The following is a 26,993-nucleotide window of genomic DNA, read 5'->3' on the forward strand; positions in this document are numbered from 1 at the left end:
TAAAAATGACTCCAAAAACCACAATTATCTTTATAGCACATGTCATACAAACATTCGTTTTCTTTTTGGGGTCCATCAGGTGAAGCGAGTGAAAAGTGACAAAGCTAGCAGTGTATTTACCAGGGAGGGAAATCAAATGGAACCCCTGCTCTGCTGCTCAACTAATGCAGTAAAGCGCCTCCCTTTCTTAATCTCCCATGGCAGGTGCATGTCGGAGCCCGTTTACCGGGGCAAGCGCAGTGCTGCAGCTCTCGCTGGTCAGAGGCAAGCGGGGGCGGGTAAGCGCGGGCGGGGGCTGCGCGCAGGCAGCAGCAAGGCGGGGAGCGGGCCGCTGCTCGCCGCTCCCCGGGAGGAGCAGCGCGGCCTCCCGCCGCCTCGCCTCGGCTCCGCGGGCCGGCGGGGGCGGGCGCGACGGCGCCGGAAGCGAGCGGCGGCCCCGCCCCGTGCCCTGCGCGGCGGCGGCGGCGGCGGCGCCGGAGCGCGGCCAGGCCCGGGGCGCGGGCGCGGCATGGCGGCGCCGCGGGCGGGCCCCGGCCGGGTGAGGGCGTCCGCGGCGCGGGGCGGGGGGCAGCGGCGGGGCCGCTCGCGGCGGCTGGGAGAGCTGCCGCGGCCGGCGGCGGCGGCGCCCCTGGAGGCGGGCGCTCGTTGTTCGGGGCAGCGCTGTGGCGGGCGGAGGCGCTGCGGAGCTCGGCGGCGCTTCCGCAGGGGCGCGGAGCCCTGTCCGCCGCCGGCCGCTCGCCTCTGCTTTCCAGGCGCTTCGCGGGAGGTAATGGCACGCGTTACACTGCTGCACAGTCGCTGAATGCTGCGGAGATGTTTCCAGGCTTTAATGCTCAAAAGTACTGACCGTGCTAGAAACTTGGTAATCAGCGCCGCGAAAGCACCGGCAGCGACCAAGCGGTGGGCTGCGGGGCGAAGCTCTCTCAGGCCGCGCCGCGCCGCGCCCCGGGTGCCCCTGCGTGCAGCGCCGAGCGGCTCCGCGCGGCCCCTCCCTCCGCGAGCCGCGCTTGCTGGCGGCAGCACCAAAACCCAGCGCGGAGGCTGGAGGCCTCATCCCGCCCTTGCGCAGGGTCTCGCGTTTGCAGCAGGTAAACAAACACGAGTGAAAATTGCTCGCTTTACCAGCATATCCGGCCATGGGCTTTTCAGTGCGGGTGACATTAAGGACCTGCTCTTGCTATCGTGGAAAACTGCCACAGCAAATTGCTGTCGATTTAAATGGGAGCAGTACTGGGCCCTCGCCCAGGGACAGGAAGGTTCACCTCCAGCTAATCCTGGCTGTTGGAAGCTTATTTTTAGTTGAGAATTAGCTGGGGTTCAGAGTAAGCAGCGTGAGGAGCAGGGAGCAGTTCACAGTGCCTCTTTCAGGCAGCCGCTTCAAATGATATGGGAAAGAAACAAGTGGTAAGTTTGTGGATCTCTGAGTCATCAGTCTCGCAGCCTTATTTATTTCTAGTTGTGTTTTGGAGCGTGGCAAATATTTCTTCCTCTATACTTTTCTGATACAATTACATAACACATAATCTGAAAGTAAGCTGCCTTCCTCTTCCTAGATGAGAGAGAATTATCTAGTGTGAGAGCTGGGTTTCAGATTGCTAACAAGGCATACTTATTTTCAAAATTATATTTAAAATCTTTTAAATTAATAAATAAGCTTGTTTCCTTTTTATTGCTCATTATTGAATATTCTTCTTCTGTAATTATGAATTTACATCTTCATTAGTAAAAAAAATCTCAGCTCATGCTATATACTGTGCAAGTATATTGCTACTAAATTATTGCAGTATGTTAATATTTAAATAGAATGACTAATAAGCTTTCCTGTGAATGTCTTATATGAAATGCAAAAATTCTTCAAGCGAACTTGAAATGCAAGCTGCACCTCGTATATGTTTATTAGATGCATATCCCTAATGCAGTGCCCATCCAAATTCAGATAAAAGCATCATATTATTCCTCAGTAGTACTGTGCACATTTATATATCATCCCCGTTCAGGAGTTTCTCAGTATTTTCTCACGTATTCACTCACGTATGAGATGTTTATCATAAGAAGCTAAAGCATAAGAAGTTAAACCTACCTAGTGTGTTTTGACCATACCTGGAAACAGCTGTTTTCTGTTAAGTGGTTTAACAGGCACTCAGAGGTGATTTCACACTGACAGAAGTTGTCTTTTGTCTCTGTCCCTTCTCTTGCAGTGCCCCCCTCGTGCCCTCCCTCCAGTGCCAAGGTAAGATCAGTTCATCCTATGGAATTGATAATAGTTGTGTACTGCAGTGGTTTTTAAAGGTGATGAAATGAAGAAAAAAAAAAAACTTAATAAACATCTGAGTAGTCATAAAGGCTTTAAAAATGTTTCCTTTTCTTGCTAATTTGTTGTCCCAGACCCCCTTACAAGGAATACAAAAACATTTTAAAGTTTTACAGAGGCAGAGAAACTTTATTATATCATTTCATTTTTATTACTTGGACAAGTAATTCTATTAAAAAAATCTCAGACAGATGGCTGCTTCAGATTTATTAACATCTACTGCAGTTAATAATTAAGTTGTTAATGTCCCTCTTTTCAATCTCCTTTTCTCCTCTTCCTTCCTTGTATCTTCATGTTCTCTTGTATATTTGAATCATGAGCCCTTCTGGACGAAGACTTTTAAAATAAGATTAGGTATTCTTGGATAGGTTTGGAGGTGCATAGCAGTATGACACAATATAAGGAGAAATACGGGCTTTTCATTTTCAGCATCCTAGTGGATAGTGTGGAAGGAAAGGCAATTATACAGGTTTTGTGATGTAGTACATCAGAAGTCCTTCAAAGTATCTGAAGGCAAATTTGGTGTTTATGATGGGTCACATAAAAACAGCGTTCCTGCTTTTAGTAACATATGTGTTCAAATGTTTCATAACTTCTTTTGTTGGTCTGTTACATATCAGGCAGTAAGGCAAATTCTAATTAAATAGTCAGGTGATTAAAGCTTTTAATCTGATCCACAGCTAACCAATCAAGAAATTGTGCATCGTCATGAACAAACTTGAGTCTTGATGATTGTTTAGTACCCTTAACCCGGTTGTATGGAATTGCTCATAAAAAGGAAAAGGAGCGGGAGTAAGGGAATGAATCACAAACAAATGAGAAAAGGCGAGTGTGAATTTAACACCTTTGTGAATTGTGATTGATTCAAAACTAATTTTCTTCTCTTCTTTGTTCCTTTTACATTGCTCTTCTACGCTTTCCTCCTTAAATGTGGAAATGTGAAGTGGAAGCCAAGGTGAGTTATTTTAACATTAAAGAGAATTATAAGCATTAATAGTTCCTTTTGATGTCACTTCATCCTCTCTTTAAAGTTTGGTCCCTGTGCTTTTCCTTAATGCAGGCTGATAATTTTTTGAACTGCCTGGGTGTCTGTGCTGTCACTGTCAGAACTGTCTAGTGTTTTTGTTTGTTCTCTTCACTGTTTATTTCTGTACTGAATGAGTGTAACTGGAATGTTGTCACTATGCGCTAAACAAGTTTATTCCTCAGAGCATTATTTTGAATCTTTCAGTTTTTCATTTATTGCACATGTATGTGCTTATTTAGCCTCTGTTGCACTCAAAGATTTCTTATCCTCTGTTTTCCTGCCATCTCTTGTATTCTCCCTGCTTGTATGAATTGGTGAATTGCCATGTTATCTGCAAAAGGTGAAAGATGTCTTCAGTTGTAAGAGGACTCTCTTTTTTGGCTAGCAGCAGAATGGAGATTTCTCCATGCTGGGCAGCTGTAATTGTATTTTATGTTCTACAGATGAAATTCCTCTCAGTCGTCCAAAAAAAAGGAAGCCCAAAGGAAAGACTCCATTAGGTAAGATCCTGCCAAGACTGAAAACGGGGTTTGGAATCGCGGGTGAGACCTGCGCTGTAGCCAAGCTTCTGACAGAGGCAGAGTTCTCAGCTTTGTACTCTACTTCTGAAATAGTGTTCTTCTTGCCTAAGTTACTATAATTGATTTTATGTCGATAGACTGATTTACCCCCCCAAAGCTGTTTTAGAACAAATCTGTAACACTGACTCAAGTATCTTGTTCCATCCCCCTCTTCCTCCACAGATCCATTTCCAGTACTGTTAATACAGCAAATCTTGATACTGTACTGAAAAAAATGCCTTTAATTTTTATTCCTGCTTTTTTTTCCCTTTCTAAAATTTTTGGATCCTTCATTGAACAGATATTCCCAGCTGTGAGCTGCTTTGATATTGAATATGCTATTAAGTGCTTGGATTTTTGAATAAACTAAGAACAAGCTAATTTAAACACAGCTGGCTGGATTTCAGTCTTTGGCCAAATAAAGTCACAAGTTAAGAGCTAAGACTCTAAAATATGACTAGTACCAGAGCTTTGTATTTTACAGAAAATTGGTCTGTAAAACAAGCATATGCTTTTAAGCAAGATTACAAGTCTGATCTCTGTTTCATTAAAGCAAAATGTGTTGATAGAATCTACTGGATTTCTCTAAAACAGTTGACTTGGGGCCCTAAAACATTTTGATGAATAAGCCTCCTTTACCTGATCAAAACTCACTGAAAGATCTTTGTATGTAACTAACAGGTACAGCTGTTGCTAGCAGGGTTTCCTGAGGATCAGGTTTTGTTTAGTGTTGTTTTCAGTGAGCTGAATGATGATACAAAGTCTTCCTTGACTTTTGGCCAATACTTTGGTGGTTAATTTTTCATTTGAGCACAGTAAAACTCTGTAAAACATGGGAAAACCTGTGTTTGAAGTAAAGACAAGAAAGATTCAGTTGTTATCATAAAAACTGCCGTACCTGAAAGGGCTAGAAAAAGGTAGATGTGGCATAAAATGGGCAAGCAGCTTTGTCTTTTTACCCCAAATCATGCAAATTGATGCTACTGCTGCTAGAATACACAAAATTTCATGTAAACCTCTCGTGGAAAATTAGTTCCTCCAAAGCCTAGTAATTCATCTCTTGGACTGGGGTAGACATTCTTTGAAGTTTTTTTTTCCTCTGTCTCTTTTACTCTCGTGTTGTTTGTTTAGCATTTAAATTTCCCTGTAATGTTACACCATTTTGCCTTAGTGCTTATCTGTCTAGCTGTGTGTATCAACTTGTAACAAACTGCTATGTTAATTTTCCTTGAACTTTGCTTGATAATCTTTGCATGTAGAAAGGAAAAATATAGAGGCACAGTTCTTTCCTGTGTTAGATTCCTTTCAATTAGTGCTCTGTTGCAGACCTGAATGGGAATTATGCCACTTCTTGGATACCTACAAGAAACTGTCAGAGTGAAAGAAGGACTGCTGGTTATCACCTTGTATATTCTTACTTATCGCATTTGTTTCCCAGGTCTTATATTTCTGGCCAATACTTTTCATCTCAGCTGTAAGTGGGCAAATGGAGAAGTTCTGCACAAGGCGTAGATGCCTTGTATAAATTTCTTGGCCAAGGAGTGAAAAATTCCAAGTCTTGCTGGTTTTACAGCTTTGGTTGTGATCCAGCTTTCCTTGGGGCACAGCTCTTTCTCCCTGTCAAAGATGTGCATGCCTAATTCTCTCTAGTTATTTTTTAACAGGAATGATTGATCAGTCCGTTCGTATTGCCCCTCCTTGAGATATTTTGGTCACAGTATTAAACATTATTAGATTTGTAATGGCAAGCTTTTTTTTTTTTTTTTTTTTTGCTCTGATACAAATGAAAGCCAATGTTTATTGTTTTAACATATGCGTCAGAGATGAGCTCCTGCAAAGCAGCTGAAGTGAGAGACAGGAATGCAAAGGGCAACTTTTTCTTAGTTGTTTCTCAGCTGTTCTGAATTGAAATCGCTGGAGTTTTTCTTCTGGATTTCAGATGGTATTGTGCAAGCAGCTGTTCGTCGGCAGTCTGAAAGCAGCGAGCCCCTAACTCCTGAACCTCATGATGTCCCTCCTCAGAGGAAACGCAAGAAGAAGAAAGTACCTCCTGGTATGTGGAAAAAATTGTAGACAGGAAAGAAGATTGAGTAAAACTTGGTAACACAGAAATATGATTGGCCAACTTGCATTTTGGTTTAGAACACTTCAGACCCTGTGCACTTGCATGGATAACAGGTGAACGTAATTTCTGGATGAATGGTAGCTTAGAATTTCAGTTTCTGATTCTGGCTTCCATAGGGTACAGATCCTGATGCAAATAATGGCAATACAGTTTTGGAGGTGGTGAAATATATTTCTTTCTATCATCCAAAACTCAGAAGAACATCACTTCTTTGCTATTGTGTTTATATAGCTACTTATGTATATCAGTAAATATGTTATTCTATAAAAGCTTTGAAATTTTCATGTGGCTTATTTTAAATCTTCAGATTCGGAGACTTCTTTTACCCAGCAGAATGTTGCATCCTTGTTTCAGAATGGAAATGGCATGGATGTCCCAGAAGCTGAGGAAACAGTGATCCGCAAACAGAGAAAAAGAACTAAGTGAGAAAAGCTACTATAGCTAGTTCTAGCTTATAATTCAGGATAACTGTGATAGTGAATGTGCCTGGTTAAGTTTTTTACATTGTCTCATTGCAAAGATGTGAAATCTTGAAGTCCATGATGCCATTCAACCTTTGCAATACATAGTGTGTGTGGTTTCTTCCAGGGCTAAGATCCAACTTACTTTGCTCGTTTGTTTAACACATACCTGGGTACATTACAGTTCTGAACACATTAGCATAAATCTAATGTTTAAGTCACATACATGAGAAGTTAGAATGTATAACTGCTTTCTTTAATTTTCCCTTTTTTTCTTAATTTTATCAGAAACTTAGGTGCTTTCCAATCCTTCTTATTTGCCTCTGCTCCAGGAACTAAGCCTTTAAAACATTTAGTCTACTTTCTACCAAAAACATCCACTTTCTTGGCCTTGTAATTAGTTCGTATGATTTTTTCTAATTGTTAATCACTTGTTATATATTTCTTCTCACCTTAGTGTTTTGACGCAAACTGGAAGTGAAATGAAAAGAAAAAAGGAAAACAACCCAAATTCAAGGGTTAACTTCATGGTTTCGGTTAACTAGTTCCATGAGAATTTTAGTCCTTAAAACTATAAATGGGGGTAGTGTTATACATGTCAGTAGGCTGATCTGTTCTTATCAGCCAAGTTAGATGTGTTATGTATTCATAGGGGTTGTAAGCTTTTAAATTTTAGTCACTGTTCTTTCTCTGCCCTATTGTATGTTCTGTGATGATAGGAAACCTCGGCCACCAGAAATGCAGTGTTCCAATGAGCTAGAAGTGGAGGAGGAAGACATCATTGAAGATGAGCACAGAAAGAGGCCAGATCAGCAACCTGTGTTTGCTGCTCCTACTGGGATTAGCCAGCCTGTTAGCAAGGTGTTTGTTGAAAAAAATCGTAAGTAAATCTTGTGGTTTATGTAATGTAAGTAAATTCTTTGTAATTAATTTTTTTTGTTATATTAAAAAAGTGAATATTTTTGCGGAGAATAAAAAAAATTTTTTTGTAGCACAAAAGTTATTTGCAAATAAATATACATTGTAATTTTTCACCAGTGAACATTAGTGTTGCTGTGCTGGCATGTTTGTTTTAATTTTTTGATTGTGTGTGTGAAAATGATTGTTTGATAAGACAGAACTGAGCTTATTTGACCCCAATATTCTCACAGTACCTTGAGGAGAAAGACAGAATCCCATGCTATATTGCAAAAAGCCTTTCATGGGGCAGTGTGCTCTGTGGCAGGGAACACTGAGTAACTGCTCAAAGTGCCTTGCACATTCTTGCATCCATAGCCTGATCTTCCAGAGTGCAGCGCACTGGCAAAGGCATCCTGATTTGAATGTGTGCTGGCAGAGGACAGAAAGGGGGAGAAGAAATCTTTCGATGGAACTTTTGGCACAGCATTTTAACATTAATAAGTTTAAGTATTAATGTAGAAATGATGATGGAAGGTAACAATACTCTCTAATATCAACTTCCCTATCCTTCTAGGGCGTTTCCAGGCAGCTGACCGCGCAGAATTGATTAAAACCACCGAAAATATTAACGTACTTATGGATGTGAAGGCTTCATGGACCACCAGAGATGTTGCCCTCTCAGTGCACCGAAGTTTCAGGTATTTGATAGATTTACATTTTGATGTAAATAAGCAGAAATCAGGGAGGGCGGGGAGGGCTAGCACCTTTTCTCTACCATTGTGATGTATCTTTGTTTCTCTTGTATATTCATAAAAAGGGGCTTACAGAGAATATGTATTGCAAAATGAGATGCATCCATCGGCTGTGATATGATCAGAAAGAAAATACCTGAATTCACATAGTTCAAAATTAAAAATCTTGCATGGTGAAAAAGTGGGAGGAGGGAAACTGGACTGAGTCTTAAGTTTGGACAGAGTAACAAAAAGTGGTTTTTGCAAATGTGGCCATGTTGTGGTACAGAACGGGAAGATGACAGCCATTGTCTTGCACCCAGTGTATCTCATCTAGAAGTTTGTGCTTCTTCCTCAGCTCTTTGTTATCAAGGAGGATAATGGCAGGCATTAAAACAGTTTGAGGAAATTCTGGACTGTCTCTCAAGGACACATTTAAGAGCCTTGCATAAGTGAAAAGGGCTGTGGTCTCTGGAATCTACAGGCAGATTTGGAGAGTGCATTTAGCTTCTATCATTATTTGAAGGTTGTGAAAATCTAATGTGGAGGGAAGTATTTGAGGCTTTGCAAGGTGTTTTGCTTCTCTGATGTAATTTGACTCCTGTAGCAGTAATAAAATGAAGTAATGATAGGATCAAGCAAAACATCTGGGTTTTCTTTAATGAGTGCTTAGGTACTGGAGCAGTCTGTCAAGAGAGAAAGTGAAAGTCCCATTGCTTAGGATTTTTAAAGCTAGAGCAGGAGAAGCACTCAAAAACAATCTGTGAATGGCTGCAATCCTGTCATGGCAAAAAGGTTGAATGGATGGTTTCACAGGGCTTTTCATCTGTAGTTCTTTACTAATTCAAGGTGTTAAACTCATCTAATGTTCTCTTATCCATTCAGGGTGATTGGACTCTTTACCCATGGCTTCCTTGCTGGCTATGCTGTATGGAACATCATTGTTATCTACATTTTGGCAGGAAATCAGCTTTCCACGGTTTCTAACCTCCTCCAGCAATATAAGACGCTAGCGTACCCAGCTCAGAGTTTGTTCCATTTGTTGCTGTCTATCAGCACCGTTTCAGCCTTCGACAGGTAAAATATGTTTGTATTTGAAAGGCATATGTAGTTCACGTGCAATATGTTCCTTTCTACTCTGGCACATTTCGATCTTCTGTTAATGATTTAATATGATATGCTTGGAGTGCGATTTTTACAGAGGGCTGGCTATACAGGTAAAAGGTGTACTTTTGCATTCAAAGCCTTGTTACTCATTTCTGTCTGCTGCCTGCTTTCTTGCTTCAGTATGCTGGTACTTTTTTGTATGATCATGAGGTGAACCAGGCAGGAGAGCTGACGGGGAGAGGGAAGGAGGAAGAGTAATGTTCCTATCAGGTTACTTTCCCTATGTAGCCATTCCCCAGTCTGGTTTGCAACATGGCTGTGGTAAAGAGTTTTCCTGGCTCAGCTGAAGTTTCTTCATTATTTATGGCTTAAGGGTGGGAATGAGCAGAAAGAGGAGCAAAATGAGAGTAAATTGATATAGCCATCAAAGGCTTGCCAGAGCAGTTTGGTAGGTGTTTCTTTTAGTGACAGTTTCCATGGCAGCATGGTGAACAGCATGGTGAACCAGGGGAGAAATCTGTTCTATGGAAAAAAATCGTGATGTTTTTATTTCATTAGGTGGCAGCGGGGAGGAGACCTGACTTATTCTTCATTTGACTTAGTTTAGGTACAGGAGCAGGAACTATGTGAGCAGTTGCATTAGCATAACTGAGCTGCTGGTGTGGACAACAAAATGAATGGTGGCGATTAGAGAGGAGGCTGGACCTCTCTGAGGTCTCCCTGTTCCAGAAGGAACTGCAGTGTGGAAGCTACAAGCCTTGTGGAACATCCTCCTTAGTTTCTGCCTTTCTTTTCTTTGGCATAATGAGGATTGTTGCTGATGTGTGTGCAATGTAGCTCTGTATGGTGAGGCACTGTAACAGAGGCAGAAAAAGGTATCTTGCAAAAAGTAAAAGAACAGTAGAATGCTGCTAGGAGTAATGGTATTATTATCTTACTGTGCTGTGTTAATGACTCTTGTTTTTTGTCTCCAGGATAGATCTGGCAAAAGCATCCATTGCACTGAGGGGCTTTCTTACCCTAGACCCAGCAGCAATAGCCTCTTTCTGTAAGTATTCTGAAGTGTTCAGAACATTGTCCGAAGGAAAGTAAATTGAGAAATCCTAGGATAAGTTTTCAGTGAAAACTTTTCCCTGGTTATTTTCAGGTTAAATGACTTGCTAAGTAGTAGAAAAATGGCATTCAAGGGCTCTGAACATTTTGCTATGTTGTTTTTTTCAGCATTAGGGTTTAAAAGTATTAGTGGGGCTATTAGTGAGATATTTCTTTTCCCACTTCTGAATACAAAACAAAGATCTACCAAAAAAAAGAGAATGGTGAGATGCCACCTTTGATGTAGCCAATAGATGCAAAAGTGCAGAAACCAGATTTTGATGGGTCAGGGAATGCTGAAGAAGAGAGAATGTGTTAAAGGTGATAGTATCATTGGAGGCAGTGGAGTGAGAGGAAAGAAAATGTGATAATTATCGTGTCATGATGAAACAGCATTTTTGTAGTTTATAGCTAACGCTACTAATTCCACTTCTTCCAGTGTACTTTGCTGCTCTTATCTTATCCTTGAGCCAGCAGATGACATGTGACAGAATTAACCTCTACACACCACCTTCAGAAAATGGCAGCATCTGGTAGGAAACTAAAAAATCACTTCTGTAAATCAGAGCATAGCTCACTTTATAGCATAATCCACTTAGGAATCTTTGTCAAACTCATGGATTTGAAAGGTTATATAATATACGTACAAAAGTACTAATGAAAGATTTCATTTCTAAGCCTGTCTTTATGTGAGCTTGACCTGAATTTTTGATAATTTCACTGAAAAATGAGAACTCTCGAAGTTGGACTCAGTCATACTGGTCACAGATCCATTATACCTCAAGCAAGAGCCTGCCTGAGTGATGCTGAAAACCTCAAGCCTGGCAGAAAACTTAAGAATCTCTTTTGCTGGGGAAATGTGACTCCACTGAGGTAACCCTTTTGTGTCCATGGGCAGAACATTCTGCTGGGAGTCAGTGCTGGTTTTGGAGGAGATAGTATAATCTGTCCAAGAAATAGGATGCAAGGGCTTAGCAGACACAAATGACAGTAAATGTGAAGTGTTGCTTCATGCTAGGAGCTCCCATTTAAATCTGGCACTTTCTGATGGGATTAAACTCTTATAGCATGAGTTTTTTAAATAGACCAGGAGAAGTAAAATAAAGAAAACTTGATGTTTTAGGTATTTATAGTTTTCCTCTTTAATGGCTTTTATAAGTGTTTGTTCAGTTTATTGGAAAGCCTAGTCTTCAGTAACAAAACCTCAACCTATATGACTGATAGTATTATGACAGTAAGAAAGGTATAGACTAATTTAAATCATAACTTTCTTAAAGCCCTAGATGATCTGCCTTACAGCATCTGTACACAGCCCTTATGCTGGCTTCCAGCCAGACTTTGCTAACTTGCTGTTCACTTGCCTTGCTGCCTCATGAGGAAGTACTTTAAATAAGATAGACTTACTGCATTGTGCTGTGTCTTTCACCCCAGTAGAAGCTGACTATGCATTTTGACTTTTATTTTCTGTCTCTTGTTCAGGGAAAGGAATTCACTGTTGAAATCTGCAAGTGGACTTTCATTGTCAGTTAATAAGGTTTCTTATCTGAGTCTATGTCTTTGGCATTCAGTCTCTTTACCAGGCCTTTGTAACTCGAACCCATCAGGATGGTAGAAGTACATATGGTTTCACACCTGGCTTAGCAAGTTTACTGTTGTGATACTCTGTTGAAATGATTATTGCAACATGTATGTACCAGTGAACCCCTGACGATCCTTTGATGTGCTTTGCCCAGGATGGCAGGTACGGAGGAAGAAATTCTTCAGCCATGGATTGTGGTGAATTTGGTAGTATCTATTCTAGTTGGGACAAGTTGGATCTTCCTGTCTTACCGTCCAGAGCTAGACCACAGTGAAGGTAGGAAACATTAATAGGCAAAATGTTGATGACTCTTGTTCAGGCTTTATCTGCTGTGTTTTGTGTTCAAGACTAGTCCTGAGAAGTGCTGTGGTTGAGGAATGATATGCTTTATCTTCTCTCCTAGTAACTTTTCAAGTGCTTTTTAGGATTCTGGTATCTGTGTTTGGTCTTCCAAAGAAAAAGTAGTAACTGGGGGGGCAGGGGCATGAGGAAATAAAGACTTGTTTGTCCTGGCTGAAGCAATTTTTGACACATGACACTGTGTGGGTCATCTTTGTAGAAAAAAATAATTTTGATTTTAAGAGCATTTTGAACATTTGAAATTATTTATTCTGTTTATGTTTTAGAAAATTTCCTTATGTTGTTAATGCCCCTTTTTGCAAATGCTGAATGTATTTTGAGTTCAGTTTGGTATTATTTTTCAACAGAACATTACTTGGTGACAGCTAGCTGTGAGCAGTTATAACTCATGACTCTTTCTGTCTCAGGTTCCTGTGTTGCTAACTTTAATACTGTGATTCACAGGGCAGGTATATACAAAAATGAATGAGTCTGTAAATGGAAAACTTCCTTCATGAGTCTGACAACTGCAAAACTTTAACAGTCCCTCAGTCTACTTTCTGATTTTATTTAAGTGTCTAAGCAGAATGCAGGATGATATTGCATGCGATCTGTTGTCAACATCATTGCTAATTCTGTTAATGTTTTGGGGGCAACAAGTTTTTAGAGACAGTGGTGGCTCTTGCTGTTACTGAGTTTTTGACTGGGAAGAAAAGGAGGAGGCTTGGGGAAATGCCAGAGAACTTTTCTGGCATAATTAAATTGTTTTCAGATGAAGCTTTTTAAATAGAATTCTTTTCTCTCTCTTTTAGAACTGATGTTTCATGCTGAACTTGAGGAATTTCCCCAGGGGGATATCTTACCCAGAGTCCAGCCATAGTGTGGAACAAGCATCTTCAAATATTGTAGCTGTGACCAATGGCTCAACATTTTCTTTGTATTGTAGCCATATCTTGTACCTTTCATAAAGCAAAAATTGTATTTTTATATTGTATATATTTGGTTTTGTTTGATCTTTTACGTATACTATTTTTTAAATTTCCAAAGATGACTGAAAACTTTTATGCTTCTGCTTTTTGTTTTATAAAGTAAATTATCTCTAGTGCATAAAGTCAAGCTGGTTTTGTAAACATTGCTGCCTAGATAGCCAAAGAAAATACATGGATGCAGAAGATCAAGTATTCAGTGCTTTTAGACAATTCTACATTCTTCAACAACCTGCACTTTGTTATTGATGCTGGTATCAGCTCATACAGTTGGCTTATCTGACTTGGCTAAATATTTTCTAGAGATTATAACAAATCTCCATATGAAGAAAGCAGTTTAAAAAAGGTTATAACAAAACACAAAGTTAGAAAACATGCAATAAACATTTCAAGATTAACAAACATAAAATAATCTGGTTTTAGTTGTCATAAAAAGCATTTTTCTAGAGTATGGGGCTGGATTGTCAAGGACTTAGTTTGATAATTCCTTAAAAGAGGACACTTTTTTTTTTATATCTCTTCATTTAGTTCTCTTGACAAAGGTCCTGACAATTCCAAGTTCTTGTAAGATGGTGTAGATACAAGAAACAGAAGTTTTAATGTTGCAGCAGTTTGGTCAGCTAATGAATACCTAAAATGTCCTTTAATCACGTGGGGCTTTTTTGGTTCCCAATAGAAAATACAGGTCACGTAACTTCTTGGTAGTCAGGATGTGCAACGGTTACAAAGCCAGTCACAGGAATAGTGTTCTAATTTCTGCTTATCTTGTGTGATATGATAAAAGTAATAGCATTACTCACTGCTCTTTCTAAAAAAAACTTGGAATTCACAGACGTTACTTCAACCTGTTTTGATGGAGAATGATTTCTTCCAAAATTGTGTTTGTGGTTTTGTGTTAGGAATGGAACAGGAAATTTCTTCCTAAAATTATAAGAAAATGCTTATTAAAGCAAAACAAAAACCCTACAGCAACCTACCTTCTGCGTAGTGACATCATAGTAGTAGTGGCAGTTCATTGTTTTTGATGACAGCCAAGCTTTTTTCTTCCTCTATATTTCAGTGGCAAATACAGATGTCTGGCAGGACAAGACAATCTCCTAAGTTGACATAGGCAAGAATTAGTTTAAAATCCATTTCTCAAGAAATATCACCTAAAGTATACATCCTATTTGTGTATTTTATTTAATATGTATTGATTTTACATTGTTGTATTTAATACATGTGTCTAAGTGGGTTTGTGAAGGGGTGCAGTTGTCAAAGTTCGCTGGAGAACTACTGCAGTTTGTAGTGGTGAAGATTAGAGTAGCTAGATGTTAAAGGGCCAGTAACTTTTTATGCTGTTAGCTCTGTTGCTTTAGAGCAAGGATGAGAAGATGAGTAACGAAGGCTCTTGCTGCCTTGTAGAACACTTGAGGTCTGTTATGCTCATCCAGCACATTTAGGAAACTCTAAAATTCGGTGTTCCTGATGTTTTTAGAGTGCTGTGAATAATCTTGATAAGATGGTTCCACCAAAATTAAAAGGACATGTTCCATTGCTGGCCATATTCTGGGACATTCACGTTGTTGTGGGAAAGAGCTGTTAACTTTTTATGCAAATTGTTATGGCTCTTGTGTATGTATTTTTGCATAACTGAAGAGCTAAATTATGGCTCACACTGCACTATACACTAAAATGGAGAGCTCTGGAGTGGCACTCCCCTTCAGTGTGTCATCGGAGGCTTTTGTCTCGATTTGGCTGTAGGAGATGGGGGAAGAGGCACTACTTAGTGTTCCCTTGCAGGTTTCCCCCCCCGCCCTGGGGGAGATGAGTGTAGGACTTTCTTCACATGTGGTGGGTTTGATTTCCAGAATTGCTGAGCTCCTGAAGATGGGATTAATGCTGACTTCTAGGTCTGTGTGCTGTTTGACATTCCTGTCAACCTGGGCTTGATTAGAAGTGTAATCTTGCCCCTACAGAGGAAGTATGGAGCTCAGCGCTCAACAGTCCTAAGACATCAAATTGGTACAGGAAAAACTTGAATAACCTAACCTCTTGATTTAATTTCTGACATTACTGCTAGGAATTGGCCTTCTAAGTGGCCCTTTGACAAAGCACGTGCTAGCCCGGAGCCAGATATGTGTGTTCTCGTTCTGAAGCATGGGCTTTGCTTAAATGAATGAGCAGGGGTTAAGTTAGTGATCTTAATGTGGTCAGTATTTCAAACCAGGCTTGCCTTTCCAGTTTCTATTTTGGGGAGGGTCTGGGTTTTTGAATTAACAAGTTTTGAAATTTGTCATTTAAAATCACATAAAAGTAAACAATTTGTTGACTAATTACCTTTTCTACAAAGTACTTTTCATTCCTTTAAGCCTCACAATGGAATTTGAGTTCAGCTGAGAGCTTTTTTGTTCAGCTACTTGGAAAGTTTAGAACTTCTTAAAGTTTACAAAATAGACATTTAATTACAGAACATGCAGTATCTGTAGAAGCCTTAATTGAAATGCTTTTGTGCATTTCCATACCATTGTTTTTAATGCAGTATTTTTGTGTTAATGAAAAATATTACCAAGAAGTTAGTGCCAATTTCTCATTTTAAGTATATAAAACACTTAAACTGATCTAAACTACTGTTAAAAATGACTGTACTGCTTTGTACTGTTTCCAAATAATTGGCATATTTAAAATAAAGCAGTCTACCTCATTTTTTTCCAATGCTGACATCGTATATAATATACAAGCTCTGAACAGGTGGTTATGGGAAAGCTTTTTTTTTTCCCCCCCCTGCTGTGTCTTCCACGCAAGCAGAAATGATACTGTAAAATCTTGAAAACTAGCATAAATTTGAAAACTAGCTAGCCTGCCGTGGGGCGAGCGCAGCCGTTAGGCGCGCGCCGCGCCCCCGCCCCGCCCACCTTTGTGCGCGCGCCGCCGAGGCGCCTAACGCCCGTTACGGGGGCGGCCCCGCCGAGGCGCCTAACGCATGCTATGGGGTCGGCCCCGTCAAGGCGCGTAACGGCCGTCGGGGCGGCGGCTAACGCCTGTTATGGGAGCAGCCCTGCCGAGGCGCCTAACGGCCGTCGGGGTGGCAGCCCCACCATGTCGGACTCGGGCCCGAAGGAGGCGGTGGGGCTGGCCGTCGCCCCGCCGGGGCTCACCGCCGTTTCGTCCCTAGACTCTGGGCCCTCCTGCGCCCCCGAGACGTCCCTGCGCTCCCTCAGTCTCAAGCAGGGGAAAGCCATGCAGAATAAGGCACAGAAACTCACCAAGGTGCGGGCGGGGCCGGCGGGCAGGTTTGGGGCCCTGTCAGCCCCCACGGCCGCAGCAGGGTCGGGCTGGGGTCCTTGCCCCACACGGCTGCGCCTGGGGGTGACCCTTCTCACGTGCCTTCTGACCTCTGTCCTGCGGGCTCGTGGGCCTTGGGAACGTGTGAGAGGGAAGCCAGCCTGCGTAATGTATACTAGCTGTAGGAATGTGGATTTTGTTTCTCTCCAAGGGGTTTTTAGGGTCCTAGGGACATTCTCCTGTGTTGTATGTAAAAATCTAAACCCTGGGTTAGTCGAGAAATAATGGTACCGTGTATTTTCTGAAAGTTACAGAATGTTTTTTTTCTTCCCTTTGGTAGCTGCTGCAGATAGGTGTGCCGTCGTTTGCTGAAAAAGTTGGGCAACCAGATGTTGACAATTTAGTGCCTTTTGGAGAAGTGGTATGTGTGTCTGACCACCGGTTCTCAAACTGGTACTTTTGTGGTACCTGCAAGACAAACGTGGCAGTTCTAGGGAGTGGGTTGGCCACAGTATACTCCCAAAGTTGCCTTGCATGTAGCCCCAAATTTTCATTAATAATGCATAAGTAATAGTTTGGTATTCGATTTTTGTAAGTCACCTGATTCTACATTAAACAGAGAATTGCTTATAGCTGCCAAAGAAATGGAGAGGCAGTCCACGAGATGTTTTATTAAGACGTCTACAAAACCAAAGTTTAAAAACATCTTTCAAGTTCCAAGATTTCATCTATTTGAATTGTTCTGTACAACTGTAATCATTTAAATCTTCCGTGCACTTAAATGTATCTGAGGGATAGGCATGAAATCCTTCTTTATTTTCCTTTCAGTGGTGATGCATTTGTAGCTGAAACTAGGAAAATTTATTGTTCAGTTTACTGGATATGAGATGCCTATCTCCCATATACCATTCAGGGAAAAATATACCATCCTTTACAAATTGGAGTGCCCTTCTTCTTAAAATAGACTTTCATGCTTCCATTATTTAGTTTTTCCTCATTTTTGATTATGAAAGCACTGTCTACCTTAGAAGTATAATTTACATTTAAAAAGGAGACTGCCCTTCTGATTTTGAATTCTGAAGTACTCCATTAGACAAAATAGAAGAAAATTTACAGTGTTTGTCTGACACGTCAGATCAAAAAGTATTTTGCTCTTACAGACATGTTGAAAGATGTCTTTTTGAAATACGTATTATTTCTGTTTCAGGAAGGAAAAAATGATATTTTCGTACTACAAAGCAAGCATGTTATTGTAAATGATTCTGTAAATTAGTCTTTTAAAATCACACTTACTGAACAAAAGAAATTTAAGTATTTTGCTGAGAGTGGTTTATCACTTGATTTCCTTTTGTTTTTTCTAGCTTGGTTGCTTGGCTGTTCATGTGAAGCAGTGCAAAAATTTAACACCAAGGTGTATCCTTTTTCAAACTCGCTGCCACCATATATTTAAATTTTTTTTTATCTCGACATTGATAGTACCTTAGGATATGCTGGGAAACAGTATGGAACAACATATTCTGTAGTTTTCTGAAATTCAGAAAATATTTATGTATACTAACGAATAGTTGCGGTGAGTGATGTCTTCACAGAATCAAAGAATGGTTGAGGTTGGAAGAAACCTCTGGAGATCATCTAGTCCAACCCTGTGCTCAAGCAGGGTCACCTAGAGCATGTTGCCCAGGATCGTGTCTAGACAGCTTTTGAGTATCTCCAAGGGTGGAGACTCCACAGCCTCTGTGGGCAACTGTTCCAGTGCATGGTCACCCTCACCGTAAAGAAGTTTTTCCTCATGTTCAGACAATTTCCTGTGCTTCAGTTTGTGCCTGTTGCCTCTCGTCCTATCACTAGGCACCACTGAGAAGAGTCTGGCCCCATCCTCTCTACACCCACCCTTCAGATACTTATACACATTGATAAGATCCCTCCTCAGCCTTCTCTTCTCCAGACTGAAGAGTCCCAGCTGTCTCAGCCCTTCCTCATAGGAGAGATGCTCCAGTCTCTTAATCATCTTAGTAGCCCTTCACTGGACTCACTCCAGTAGCTCCATGTCTCTCTTGTGTTGGGGAGCCCAGCACTGGACACAGTACTTCAGATGTGACCTCACCAGGGCTGAGGAGAGGGGAAGGATCACCTCCCTCAACCTTCTGGCAATGCTCTTCCTAATGCGCCCCAGGATACCATTGGCCTTCTTGGCCACAAGGCCACATTGCTGCCTCATGCTTAACTTGGTGTCCACCAGCACTCCCAGGTCCTTCTCGGCAGAGCTGCTTTCCAGCAGGTCAGCTCCCAGCCTGTACTGGTGCAGGGGGTTATTCCTCCCCAGGTGCAGGACCCTGCACTTGCCTTTGTTGAACTTCTTAAGGTTCCTCTCCGCCCACCTCTCCAGCCTGTCCAGGTCTCTCTGAATGGCAGCACAGCCCTCTGGCGTATCAGCCACTCCTCCCAGTTTTGTATCATCAGCAAACTTGCTGAGGGTGCACTCTGCCCCTTCATCCAGGTCACTGATGAGTAAGTTGAACAATACCGGGCCTAGTATTGACCCACTGGGGACGCCGCTAGCTACAGGCTTCCAACTAGACTCTGCGCCGCTGATCACAACCCTCTGAGCTCTGCCATTCAGCCAGTTCTCAATCCACCTCACTGTCCACTCATCTTAGCCTGCGCTTCCTGAGCTTGTCTGTGAGGATGTTATGGGAGACAGTGTCAAAAGTCTTGCTGAAGTCGAGGTAAACAACATCCACTGTTCTCCCCTCGTCTACCCAGCCAGTCATCCCATCATAGAAGGCTATCAGATTGGTTAGGCATGATTTCCCCTTGGTGAATCCTTGTCTTGTAATAATCATAAGGAAAGCCACCAAAAAGGCCTTTCTTTGCTAAATATCAGTTTTAGGCTAATTAAAAAAATGAAGGTGTGTATGTTACTGATTATTAAGATTCAATTATGCAGATCTGTTCTTTGTATAAATTGAGACTAAGAAGTAAAATGAGTCATAAAAAGTTGAGTAGTTTCAAAACTGCTTATATTATTAATCACAGTACATAGAGGAAGACATAAGAACTTCAAGCAGTGTGTTTAAAATTTCATGTTTAAGTAAATATTTTTGCCTATGTTTTAATGTATATTTTTACTGTAAAATAAATTAGAATAATGTACAATAATCCTTCAGAATTTATTTGGAAATTTAAGTTTTTATAGCATTAAATTTCTTAAAACTTTACAGTTTGTCTGAGAGGCAGTCCATAGGTGAGTTCTCTTTTTGAGAGTGTTAGCAGCAAATCCCATAGTTGAGAGCACTATATTTTTCAATGTGGCAATAGAATAATCTGATACTCTCCTATTGGTAGTTTTGCTGATGTTATATCTGTTGCATTGTCTTTGATAGTGTTTTCTCCTTTCACCATTTTAAAGAAATGCCGGGTCATCAGAAACCTCAGGGGAAAATAAATCAAGTAAACCCATGATTGTATCAAGTGCTCAGAATAAACAGATGAAATAAGTGGATGGTATTTGTTTTGCTGATTGTTAGTAATTGTAATATGTTAAAAATTCTTAGATAAATGCAATTTTGAACTTGACAGCATCACTTAAAGATAAAGCTACCTTAAGAAATAATTTTTAAAAAATGATTGCTTATTTTTTTCTAATCATTTGAAAACATTTTGCACGTAAGTAGAAGCAGCTATCTGTTTGCTTGGAAGCAATAATGAAACAGTAGGAAAAATTTTAAAGACCACATATTCTCACAAATACAGTAATGTTAGTTTTTAAAAGGGAGAAGTTGGATTGAAAAATTAAGTGTAAAGATAAGATGACAAATATGAATATGTATTTTGACTGCGACCATTAGGGGAATGAGGCTGCAGTTTATCAGTCTCATTTGGGGTACCTGCTTTTGGCCAAGATGACTGATATTGTAGAGGTGCCTGTTTCCTTCCATGGAATGTAGAGGAGGCCTAGGTCCACTAGCTCGGAGGTAATGGCTATGTGTAGACATGTATAGGGCAGATGAGTCCTACTGTAAGTCATACTGCTAAATTGGGCTGATAAAGCCAAATAACCGGTTTTCTGATTTCAAAGGATGCTGTTTACACATGGAGCAGAAAATGGGATGCTAATGTACGATTTTAGTCATTTTCACTGTAGTCGCTACCACTTAATAAGAATGCTTAATCTCTTGCAATTTCGTTACAAATACATATATATGTGTATGCATATATATGCTTCCTAAACTTGAAACTTTCAGATACTATTCGGCCAAACACTTGGGTGCTAGTCCGCATTAGTATTAATGGTCTTATGAAGTGCACAGATCTTCAACTTTTAACAGAGGAGGAAAATGGACATAGAAGTGATATGGTGATTCCTTTTGAAAATGTGAACTATTTCTCTATAGAGGTATGATAGGTTTTGTTCTTTTTAATAGTTGTCCTTTTTAGGGATTGTTCTTCCTCAAGCAGAGAGAGTTGTTTTGTGGTGTTTTCCTGTCAGAGAAGAGCAAAATGGGTTCATTTTAATCAGAATTGCCACACATCATCACTTCAGGATAGCAAGGTTCTTCAATTTAAATAATAAACTTGATTTTTGTTTTATTTGGAATTAATTTTCTTTTCCTAGATTTTTATATAGTTTAGTGCTTCTTTTTGAAAACTAAGCACATACAGTCTATGTTTTGACCAAGGTAATGATTTATGACTGCCCAGAGTTCTAAGGCAACCTTGCTGAACTCTGCTCAGTCTCCAGCATAATTGGGTTTTGTTCATTCCTGTCAGATCTGACAGTAGCAGCTATAGCACGTATCTCAACTTGGCATGGCTTATTGTTTTCTGCAAGTCTTGTAATTTTTTGTTGCCATGTTATGATAAGATGCAGATGCCCTTATGTTTTAACTTTCAGGTTCCAAGGAGAGCATCGGATAAACGGAATTTGATTGTTTTGGAGTTAGTAGAAGTTAAAATTCTGAAAGACTTTCCAAAGCTGCTGGGGCGTGCAACAGTACACCTTTATGAAGTCATTAAGGTACCAATGAGGAAAGTTATTTCATGTTTGTCTGAGGAGTAGCACAAAGAAAAAACACTTTACAATATTGGTGTATAAATAAATGCATGAATTTTTCTATATTGATTTTTGGTGAGGAAAAAAGAACAAACTGTGATTATTAAAATTTACTATTTCATCATAGAAATGCTGAATTGTGGATTTTTAGGATTATAAAATTAGCTAATGTGAAAAGCTGCGTGAGTTCATAGTCATGCCAGGAGGCATTATTATCTAAATGCTTTTCCATACAAGAATCACTGTGTTTTAACTTCTAAGTAACTCTGAAACACTATATTACATTACATTTTGTAATTGGGGCTTTTTCATAACCATAGTGATGTACTATATAAAATATCAGCATGTTTGTGCATCTCTTCCTTTCTCTTTTTTTTGCTCACTCTGCAGAGAGGCTGCTTCACTGCAACATGTCCCATGAAGATTCCAAATTTGGTAGGATATTTTGGCACAATTTGCAAAATAGCTTACATTCATGCCCCATGTCTCTGTAGAATAATTATAATTACATTGTGGACTCATTCAGAACAATTAAACTTTGTACTGTATTGTTCAAGATGGATGTTAAAGCAAGGAATTAACAGAAAGCAAAGGACAATGCAAGAGAACTGTCTTTAGACCTCATAATATTTATCAGTATTGTTAAAGCGGGGTTATAATGTTCATGTACCATGAACTCAGGGTCTGCTTAGTCTTGCCCATCTAACACCCCAGATTTGAGGAACTTGCTTGGATGTTGATGACAAGATTGTGTTTCTGGCTATTTAACAAGAAAGGCCTTCCTTGGTTTCAATTCTTAGGCCAGGCGTGTTTTCATTAAAGGACTGAACCATTTACAGATTCTAATGCACATTGTTTTGGAGGCAGCTCAGGGCAGAGATGAGGTTGCAGCATTGAAGCATAACAGACCTTACCTTTTCTGGAGAAAACAATTGAGAACCACTGTGCTCTGAAATGGACTCTTGTGCAAACAGAGAGTGTAACCAGAATCCTCAGAGGATGCACTGAACTAGTACATCCTCAACATCTGGCCATCAAACTTCATAGAATTTCCTAGGCAGATACCAAGTTTGCTACCTTCTTCTTTAACCCCTCAGGGAAGAATAATGACAGAAGCAAAGTCTGTTCACTCCCGGCTATAATTTTTCTCTCTGAGCAAAAGAGGTGAGCCAACTCTCTGTGTCTGCAATATAGAAAACAGAGAAGGGGAAGAATGGGATTTTCACTAAAACAGGCAGTTGTCTAAAAATGATAGTGTAGAGCTTTATGCATGACACATAAACCACAACTGTATATATATATTTGTAGTATATTACATGTACTCTTAATGCATAAACTATATTGCAAGAAGCTTAGATGTACACTAGAAGTATGAACTCAGTTGTTCTGTTGGTTCATTTAGTTTTTTGTTTACATTACCCCAGTATAAAAAAAGCCTATATTGGTCAGTTTTCTGAATTCTATCCTCAGAATAGGTTTCTTTTCCAGAATAGTAAGCTTATGTAAGGATATAAGAAAAAAAAAGTTTTGAAATTCTGTTTACAAAATAAATATGTGGCGAGAGGTTCGTTGTTGCTGAGTTTTTTTGTTTTTACAATGCTTACAGTTGTTTACTATAGAATATGTTTGTATGTGTGTTTGTCATAAGAATTATCAATTGTAGTAGTAAAATAAATTTTTTTTTTCCAGGTCTTTTGTACAGTGGAAGTAGAATTCATGTTCTGCTATGGATGCTTTGGTTACGGCTACTCACATCAGGTCTTGATCTCTCTTTCTTCAATTTTAATCTGTGAATGGGAACATAGGGCAAGGAGGCAGTTAGTGGGCCATTGAATCCAAAGTCACCTTTTGTTGGTGGTGGTATTGTTGCATAAACCTGATCAAGATCTATCTGCAGAATATTTACACATCTTATTCCCACTGCTTCTGTTGGAGGAAAATCCAAGATCCTTCTTGCTGTGCTGGAGCCTTTCTTCTATAATTTATTCAGGGGCAGTCTTTCTTGTGTCAGCATTGTCCTGTGGCTTAACTGGTCCCTGATAATTGCCTCTCTGAGATATTTATATCCCTCTTTTACTTTACTAAACAAAACAAAATGAGATTTTGGTCTCCATTAATATCATGATTTTACTAAACTTTCTTTGCATCTGTCTCAATTTGACTTTTTTTTTTTAATGTCTTTATCTTTTCCAACTGCTGAGATATAGGGATCCTTGTTATTTAATTCACTTTCTCCTATGTAATATCTAAGTCTTCCTATGTCTTGACAATTCACTTAGTATCACCATCACATTTCTTTAATGGGCTTTTACTTTTTTGCAGCAAGGGCATTAATGAAAATAAAATGTGACTATTTCCAAGAGGTGTTATTGAGGGATTATATTGTTATTTTTTTTCTTTCATTGTTACTTCTTGTGCTGTTAGTCACTTGATAATTGCCTTACTTTGTGATCTCTTTTCCTGAATCAGTCAGAATATTTCCTGTGGGACACCAATATGAGAAGGCATTAAGAGAAGTTCAGCTAGGTAAAAACAATTGTATTTCTGGAAAAGCAGTTGTCAAGCAGAGGTATCAAATTAGTCTGACACTTAAAGCTTGATTGTTTCTTTTTACTCCATTTTCTGTCTACCTCCATTTACCATTGGGGGAGGGTCTAACCTCATTGACATGCATATGGGCCAGGTTTCTTTCTATACTACATTCTCTCCTTCCTGGATTTGCTGTTCTCCATTCAATCGATGCTATGGATTGCGGCATGACAGATCCTGGCCACTGCAGCTTTGATTTCATGTGGCAAGTGTTTTAGAATTGACATAGGAGTTATCTGGGCTCTATTACTTTGCATCAAGTTTTTGATGTGTTCATTTCCATTTCCTAACCATGTTCATTAATTATCCACCAGCCTTTTGTACCCAAGTTCAATAAAATCGTTCTTGCTGAAAAATAAATGAAAAGGTTCTCTTTTGGGGCATATTGAAATGTTTATCTCAGTTCCATTCTCCTTGCAGTGCCCTTTCTTGCTCCTTTTTCACTGTTCTTGGACATGGGAAGTGGTGCTTTTGCTAAATTTTCCAGTGCAGAAAAATTTAAAAGAATTCACTGAGGCATAACCTTCCGTAAGTGAAAATGCAAAGTAACCTGCAGGCTTAAAACTATACAAGGTCTTTTGTTTATATTAACTGATAAATGTCCTGTATAAATCATAATATGAATTTTCATCTAGCTTGAACTGTGTCTGCGCTTGCATTCTGCTTGATAACTCTTGGCAAAATAAAGCTTGGAGGTTTTGTTTTGTTTTCTTTTCTTTTATGAATCCATTTCAGAGCCATAGCAGGTCAAGGTAATCCATCAGAACATTATTAAAACCTTCTAAAACTGAGCAATCTTGGAGTTATTAATTGTTTCCTCCACCATTTGTCCGGTGCTGCAGTATGATCTTCCTCAATCTTTTTTTCTTTGAATGATCAATGGGTCCTGAAATCCCACTGCTTATTTTTTCAGATGGAATGTCTTGGAAGATCTTGATTTACACCATTGGGATGGTACTGTTTATAGCAAAGCCTGTGATGCCTTGGAGTAACAATGTTTTTCTTTTGTAGTTGAAACATCCTGAGATGGACTTCCACAGGTCTCTTAAGCATTCTATGTTTATTCGAGTTCCACCACCTGAAGACAGAACACATCCTCACAGGTACTTGGGAATCATAATTTGGTTTTTTATGTGAGAAGTTAGCTAAAATTTAGGCTCTTCTAGCTTATTTCAGTGAAGAGGAAAAAACAGTAATTGTTTTTTAGATTTCTTAGATGCAACTCCCCCTGTTTACAAGACTGTACAGTAGTAGGTTTTCTCAAGTGCAGTATGAATCAACCACAAATTCCTGCTCACAACTTCAAACCTTTTTTTTCAGCCTAAGTCCCACCCTTTTGTCTTCTTCCATGTTTCAGGCTTCTTTTGATGTCTCTCTTAAGTGCTTTATACATTTGGGTTCATGTTCTTGTTGCTGTTGTCCTGTCATCCCTGTGTTTTTCCTGGACAAATAAGTCTAAGCTTGATAAATTTGCTTTAGGTTTCCAGTACAGAAATCTTAGCAGCAATTTCTCTTTCTGCATATCATCTTAGGAATATGATAGCTGTGAGTTACGGTGTTTGAATACTTATTGAGTGTTCCATTCGCATCCTGTATTTCTCTGTTATTTTGTCATCTAGCTGTCATTTCTCCTTTCATTTTCCCTTTTTGGTGAAAGCTGAAAGTAACTTTATTTTGCCCTGCTAAGTGTGTAGCCCTTCATTGTCTTTAGGGACAGCTTTGTATTTCCTGCACAATTCCTTCTGGCTCCAAACTAAATCTCACCTCTGCTCAGCTGTACAGAGAATGTGCTCTCACTGTGCAGTTAGAAATGCATTTTGGTGAATATCCACGTTTATCAACTGAGGACTGTAATTTCAAGAGAAGTAGCAAGAAGGTGTTTCACTGTGAAGTCAGACAGATCAGTTGATTAACAGTGGAATGTGATGTTGGTCATACCACTCACTTCGTATGAGGCACATTTAGCAGCTATTTTAATGGAAGGAGGATGGTCTAGACAAGGTTGGTAGTAATGCATTGTTTTTGTTTACCCCTGCTACTTGAAGTTCAGCTTGCCAATGCACTAAATACCAAATCTAATGTCTTTTGTGGCAGTACTCTTTTGGACTGAGGAAAGGGGGGAGGGCTATGAAGGAGAAACCACTACTCTTGTATCTGCAGTGAACCTGAACAGGTCTTGAAAACTTCCACTGATGAGTTAAGAGAATTATTTGTAGACTGTTGGATGGCTTTTTAAAAAAAATGAAACTGCAGAACAATTTTTCTTGAACATGAAAAAATTCAAACACAGGTTACTCTTTTGAGAAAAGTAGGTTTTCTGGCGTATTATATACTATATTTTGATTTATTTTTATTATAGTTTTGTGATGTACATGAAGGGCTCTGTGAGTAGTTATGCTGATTTTTTTTTTTTTTCCTCTCATGTGGAGAACAATCATTTCATAGTATTCAGTTCTCATTTCTCTTTCCAAGAATATCCTGATGGGTCAAGTTGCATGCCCTGGTAAAGTCCAGGTAATTACCAAGTGGTTTTGAACCACCATAAAGTCAATTATATTTGTAAATTTCATCTCTATATTATGTTTCAGTCTTATTCTTTTGTGATTATTGTGGAATGTTTTCTTTGTTTCTTGTTTTTCCCCTTGATAGTAATGACACCACAGCAGAACCAATGAGATATCCCTCATTCCTGTCTCCAAATCTGAATATGAAAGATGCTCATTGTAACAAGGGGATCCCTGCTGTGTCTAATCTTTCTTCAGAAGATGTAGAAACCCTTCAGAAAGGTCTAAATGAATTGTCATCACAAACAAGGCAAGAAATTAATTTCTCCTTATTTAAGCTTTGGAATTTGTATTTTATTTTGTGA

The 26,993-nt window shown here is 39.7% G+C and overlaps 2 protein-coding genes and 1 long non-coding RNA gene across 5 annotated transcripts; all 3 read left to right on the plus strand.

Moving 5' to 3' along the window:
• Window positions 1-474: 474 nt before the first annotated feature.
• On the plus strand, window positions 475-14,758 carry TMEM237 (transmembrane protein 237). Of its 3 annotated transcripts, XM_067298849.1 has the most exons (14): window positions 1,052-1,088; window positions 2,199-2,230; window positions 2,992-3,266; window positions 3,782-3,838; window positions 5,838-5,951; window positions 6,378-6,445; window positions 7,204-7,364; window positions 7,959-8,082; window positions 9,001-9,192; window positions 10,197-10,270; window positions 10,754-10,847; window positions 11,794-11,835; window positions 12,048-12,169; window positions 13,045-14,758. In XM_067298849.1, the coding sequence occupies exons 5-14, from the start codon at window positions 5,904-5,906 to the stop codon at window positions 13,110-13,112; spliced, it is 993 nt and encodes a 330-aa protein (XP_067154950.1). In that variant the 5' UTR covers window positions 1,052-1,088; window positions 2,199-2,230; window positions 2,992-3,266; window positions 3,782-3,838; window positions 5,838-5,903; the 3' UTR covers window positions 13,113-14,758. The 3 variants fall into 3 exon arrangements, with proteins under 3 accessions (XP_067154948.1, XP_067154950.1, XP_067154949.1); XM_067298847.1 differs by lacking the exons at window positions 1,052-1,088; window positions 11,794-11,835 and adding an exon at window positions 475-538 and having other exon boundaries at window positions 3,256-3,266; window positions 6,331-6,445; XM_067298848.1 differs by lacking the exons at window positions 1,052-1,088; window positions 11,794-11,835 and adding an exon at window positions 1,144-1,404 and having other exon boundaries at window positions 3,256-3,266; window positions 6,331-6,445.
• A 2,070-nt stretch (window positions 14,759-16,828) lies between these two features.
• On the plus strand, window positions 16,829-20,845 carry LOC136992307 (uncharacterized). Its single transcript, XR_010884492.1, has 3 exons — window positions 16,829-16,903; window positions 17,844-17,895; window positions 20,727-20,845. It is a non-coding gene; the product is annotated as an uncharacterized lncRNA (long non-coding RNA).
• Window positions 20,846-21,939: 1,094 nt separating this feature from the next.
• On the plus strand, window positions 21,940-26,993 carry LOC106492402 (cation channel sperm-associated targeting subunit tau-like). Its single transcript, XM_067298616.1, has 4 exons — window positions 21,940-21,970; window positions 23,225-23,293; window positions 25,136-25,227; window positions 26,774-26,993. The coding sequence occupies exons 1-4, from the start codon at window positions 21,953-21,955 to the stop codon at window positions 26,991-26,993; spliced, it is 399 nt and encodes a 132-aa protein (XP_067154717.1). The 5' UTR covers window positions 21,940-21,952.

This window comes from Apteryx mantelli, chromosome 6, assembly GCF_036417845.1.
Source record: "Apteryx mantelli isolate bAptMan1 chromosome 6, bAptMan1.hap1, whole genome shotgun sequence".
In the NCBI taxonomy this organism is placed as follows: domain Eukaryota; kingdom Metazoa; phylum Chordata; class Aves; order Apterygiformes; family Apterygidae; genus Apteryx; species Apteryx mantelli.

What these genes read in the sequence shown, in the direction of transcription:
- LOC106492402 (XM_067298616.1), top strand. An exon ending in GTTACGGCTACTCACATCAG is followed by an intron (nt 23,294 to 25,135) that starts GTCTTGATCTCT and finishes TTTCTTTTGTAG; the next exon opens with TTGAAACATCCTGAGATGGA. An exon ending in GACAGAACACATCCTCACAG is followed by an intron (nt 25,228 to 26,773) that starts GTACTTGGGAAT and finishes TCCCCTTGATAG; the next exon opens with TAATGACACCACAGCAGAAC.
- TMEM237 (XM_067298847.1), top strand. Translation starts at nt 509, where the DNA reads ATGGCGGCGCCGCGGGCGGGCCCCGGCCGG. An exon ending in AAACAGAGAAAAAGAACTAA is followed by an intron (nt 6,446 to 7,203) that starts GTGAGAAAAGCT and finishes CTGTGATGATAG; the next exon opens with GAAACCTCGGCCACCAGAAA. An exon ending in TCAGAAAATGGCAGCATCTG is followed by an intron (nt 10,848 to 12,047) that starts GTAGGAAACTAA and finishes TGCTTTGCCCAG; the next exon opens with GATGGCAGGTACGGAGGAAG.